At 51.2% G+C, this 4,814-nt stretch overlaps 2 protein-coding genes across 2 annotated transcripts; one reads left to right on the top strand and one right to left on the bottom strand.

The window, feature by feature from the left end:
* Nucleotides 1-1,650: 1,650 nt before the first annotated feature.
* On the bottom strand, nt 1,651-2,700 carry LOC136132523 (uncharacterized). Its single transcript, XM_065889430.1, has one exon. It carries the CDS (start codon nt 2,698-2,700, stop codon nt 1,651-1,653), a length of 1,050 nt encoding a protein of 349 aa, XP_065745502.1.
* A 137-nt stretch (nt 2,701-2,837) lies between these two features.
* LOC136132522 (uncharacterized) lies at nt 2,838-3,545 on the top strand. The gene has a single exon (XM_065889429.1). It carries the CDS (start codon nt 2,838-2,840, stop codon nt 3,543-3,545), a length of 708 nt encoding a protein of 235 aa, XP_065745501.1.
* Nucleotides 3,546-4,814: the final 1,269 nt, after the last annotated feature.

The raw sequence follows: 4,814 nt of genomic DNA, 5'->3' as shown, positions 1-4,814 counted from the left end.
TAAAACTGTGTTGCCATTAAGGATATGCAGAGCAGAGACCACGACCTCATGGAAACTGCTGCACGCCTCTGCTTCTGCACTACAAATCAGGGTCTAACCTCCAAGCATGTGTTCATGCTGGGTGTCCCGTTAGTGACACAGCATGGTAAGATGCTGACTTCCTCCTCGAGCAGAATGACTTCAGGTACGAGGTCCTTGAAGTTTTCAAAGCAGAGTGTTTTCTCATGGCAGCTCACACGTGGGCCATCACAAAGACTTCCAGGACATGTCAGACTCTCCAGAAACCTGGGCCTGAGGCTGTTCAAGGGCTCTGGAAATGTAGCTCTCCTCAAGGAACATGCAGTGTGTTGCCCATCCCTCGGTACACACAGAGGGCCTCTGAAGGACCCACCAATGGCTCTCGATGTTTCTCAGCTGGTCCACAGGACTCTGGAGGTACTCAGTGACATTGGAGGGAAAATGTTGCACACCCGAGGGGCTAGGCATCCTCTAAAAGGTACTTCTTACAAAATAAAGCAGAACAGCGACTAAGACCGCATGGAAACAGCTGCATGCCTCCCTTTCTGTACAGCTATTCAGGGCCTAACCTGGAGGGAAGTCCTCACATTGAGTTTCCCTTTAGCTCTAGAGCATGGCCGGCTAAGCCCCACTGTGGCCATGGAAGTACCCGGTTTTGCCAGTGGAAACTCATTTTTTTCCCAGAAGCATGACTACAGGGACTATAACCCTGTCAAGAGCAGTTAATGTCACGTAGCTTCAATGCAGCATGATTGTAGCCTTGAAAACAGGAAGCGTGGCTAGTTCTAGCAAGCCCCAGTTTCCATGGACACATGGGCCATGACAAACTTCCTCAGCACTTCGGACTCACCAGAAATGTGGTCTTGAGGCTGTTCGTGGGCTCTGGAAATGTAGCTCTCAAGGAACGTGCAGTGTGTTGCCCATCACTTGGCATGCACAGAGTGGCTCCGAGGGACAGACCAATGGGACACGATGTTGCTCAGCCGGCCCACAGGTGTCTATAGGTATTCAGTGTCCTTGGAGGGAAAACGATGCACACACGAGGCACCTAGGAGTCCTTAAATGGGTACTTCCTTTAAAATAAAGCAGAACAGCGACTTAGAACTCATGGCAACAGCTAAATGCCTCCCTTTCTGCACAGCTACTCAGGGCCTAACCTGGAGGCAAGTTCTCACGTTGAGCTTCAGAGGTTGGCAGGCTGAGCCACACTGCAGTCATGGAAACACCCGGTTTAGCCAGAGGAAACTCATTTTTCTCCCAGAAGCATGTGTACAGGGGCTACAGGCCTGTCAACAGCAGTGAATGTCAGGTAGCTTCAAGGCAGCATGACTGCGGCCTTCAAAACGGGAAGCAAGGCTAGTTCCAGCATGTCCCAGTTTCCATGGCCACACGTAGCATATATCCCTGTGGTTTCTAAGAAGTCAAAAGAGACACAGGTTTCCCAGTGTTTCCTTCCCTGAATCAACTTCTCGAAGTAGGGTGTTCTGCATCAAGGGAACTTCCTTCACCAAGGAACACTGTAGCTACACCTCTGGGCCTGTGGCTATTCAAAAGTTTGCAGTGGAACAGGAAGAACAGTACTTAAATTGCAGTAGGAACGCAAGCTGACGTTCTCTTGGAGGCAGCGTGACTTCAGGCGTGATGTCCTAGATGGAATGTGAAGTCGGGCACCAACACCATGAACACTGTCTCTATGGGCACTGTCACCATGAGAACTTTCACCAGGGGCACTACCACAATGGGCACTGTCACCATGGTATATGCCACCATGGGCATGGTCACCATGGGCACTGTTACCATGGGCACTGCCACCCTGAGCATTGTCACAATTAGCACTCTCAGCATGGGTACTATGACCGTGAGCATTCTTAGTGTGGTAAATGTCACCATGGGCACTGTCACCATGAGCACTGTCACCATTTGCACTGCTACCATAAGCACTATCAGCATAAGCACTGTCACCATGGGCACTGTCAACATGGGCACTGCCACCATTGGCACTTTCACTGTTGGCATTGTCACCATGGGCACTATTCCCACGGGTACTGTTACCGTGAGCACTGTCAATATGAGCACTACCCCAATGGGCACTGTCACCATGGTAAGTGACACACTGGGCAGAGTCACAATGGACACTGTCACCATGGGCACTGTCATAGTGGGCACTGTTAGCATGGGCACTGCCACCATAAGCACTATTGCCATGAGCACTGCTACCATGTGCACTATCACCATAAGCACTGTCACCATGGGCACTGTCACCATGTGCACTGCCACCATGGGCCCTGTCACTGTGAGCACTGTCACAATGGGCACTGCCACCATGGGCACTATCACCGTGAGCACTATCACCATGAATGATGTCATCGTGTGCACTGTCAGCGTGGGTACTATCAATGATAGGACTATCACCGTAAGCACTGTCACCATGAGCAATGTCACCATGTGCACTGTCACCATGAGCACTGTCACTATGAGCACTTTCAACATGTGAATTACCACTGTGAGCACTGTCACTGTGATCCCTATCACTGTAAGCACTGTTACCATGGGCACTGCCACGGTGGGCACTATCACTGTGAGCACTGTCACCGTGGGAAGTATCACAGTGAACACTGTCACTATGAGCACTATCACTGTGAGCACTATCCCCTTGAGAAATATCACCGTGAGCACTGTCATTATGAGTACTGTCACCGTGTGCACTGTAACCATTGGCACCATTACTGGAAGCACTATCACCGTAAGTGCTGTCACCATGTGCCATGTCACCATGGGCACTGTCACCACTTTGCACTGTCACCATGTGCACTACCACCATGGGCACTGTCACCATGGGCACTATCACCAAATTCACTATCACCATGGGCACTGTCACGATGGGCACAGCCACCATGTGCAATGTCACCATGGGGATTATCATCATGAGCACTGTAAAAATGGGCACGGCTATCATGGGCACTGTCACCGTGAGCAGTGTCAACATGTTCTTTGCCACAATGTGCACTTTTACAATGGTAACTGCCACCATGTGCAGTGTCACCATGTGCACTGTCACCACGAGCAATGTCACCTTGGCCAATGCCACCATGAACACTGTCACTATGAGAACTGTAACCATGAGTCCTGCCACCATGGGCCCTTTCAGCATGAGTACTGTCACCATGGGTTTTGTCCCCATGGGCACTGTCACCATGAGCATTATCACCATGAGCACTGTCACCATGAGCACTATCACCATGAGCACTGGCACCATGGGCACTGGCACCATTGGGACTGTCACCACTAGCACTGTAACCATGGACAGTTTCACCATGAGCAGTATCACTGTGGTAACTGTCACCATGGGCACTGTCACCATGGGCACTATATCCATGGGCACTGTCATAGTGGACACTGTCACCATGGACACTGCCACAATGAGCACTATCACCATGAGCACTGCTACCGTGATTACTATCAGCATAAGCACTCTCAACATGCACACCGTCACGATGGGCAGTGCCACCATGGGCACATCACCATGAGCAGTGTTACCATGGTCTTTGCCACAGCGTGCACTGTTACAATGGGAACTGCCACCATGTGCACTGTTACCATGAACACTGTCACCATGAGCACTGTCATCGTGGTCACTGTCACTATGGGAATTTTCACTGTGAGCACTGTGATCAAGGGCACTGTCACCATGAACAGTTTCACCACGAGCACTGTCACCATGAGCACTGTCACCTTGGGCACTGCCACCATGTGCACTGTCACCATGAGCACTGTCACCACGTGCAACGCCACCATGGGCATTTTCACCAAGAGAACTGTCATCATGGTATTTTCACCATGGGCACCATCAAAGTGAGCACTATCTCCGTGAGCAATGTCACCATTGTCACTTTCACCATGGGCAATGTCACCATGGGCAGTGTAACCTTGGGCACTGCCACCAAGGGCACTATCATAGTGTGCACTGTCACCATGAGCAATATCACCATGACCACTATCACCATGGAGACTATCACCACGAGCACTGCTACTGTGAGCTCTATCACAGTGAGAACTGTCACCATGGGAACTATCACCGTAAGCACTATCACCATAAGCACTGTCACAATGAGCATTGTCACCATGGGCACTGTCACCATTTTGCACTGCCAACATGTGAATTACCACCATGGGCACTGTCACCATGGGCACTATCACCCTGAGACTGTCACCATAGGTACTGTCACCATGGGCACCATCAACATGGGCATGGACACTGTGCACTCTCACAGTGGGAACTATCACCATGAGCACTGTCACCATGGGCACTGTCATCATGGGCACAGCCACCATGGAAACTGTCACCATGGGCACTATCAACACAGGTGCTGGTACCGTGGGCACTGTCACTGTGGGCACTGTCACCATGGGCACTGTCATAGTGGGCACTCTCACTGTGGGCACGGCCACCATGAGTATTGTCCCATGGGCACTCTCACTGTGGGCACTGTCCCCACGGGCACCAACACCATGAGCACTGTCACCATTAACCCTCTCAGCATGGGCACTATCACTTTCACCATGAGCAGTGTCACTATGGGCACTGTTACCATGAGAACTTTCACCAGGGGCACTACCACGATGGGCACTCTCACCATGGTATGTGCCACCATGGGCATGGTCACCATGGGCACTGTCACCATGGGCACTGACACCGTGAGCACTGTCACTATGGGTGCTTTCACCATCAGCACTTTCACCATGAGCACTACCCCAATGGGCACTCTCACTGTGGTAACTGTGAGCAGTGTCACTCT

The sequence above is a fragment of the Phocoena phocoena genome, chromosome 13, assembly GCF_963924675.1.
Source record: "Phocoena phocoena chromosome 13, mPhoPho1.1, whole genome shotgun sequence".
Lineage (NCBI taxonomy): Eukaryota > Metazoa > Chordata > Mammalia > Artiodactyla > Phocoenidae > Phocoena > Phocoena phocoena.
The sequence above is the reverse complement of the archived record's forward strand: the minus strand, read 5'-3'. Positions and strand labels throughout refer to the sequence as shown.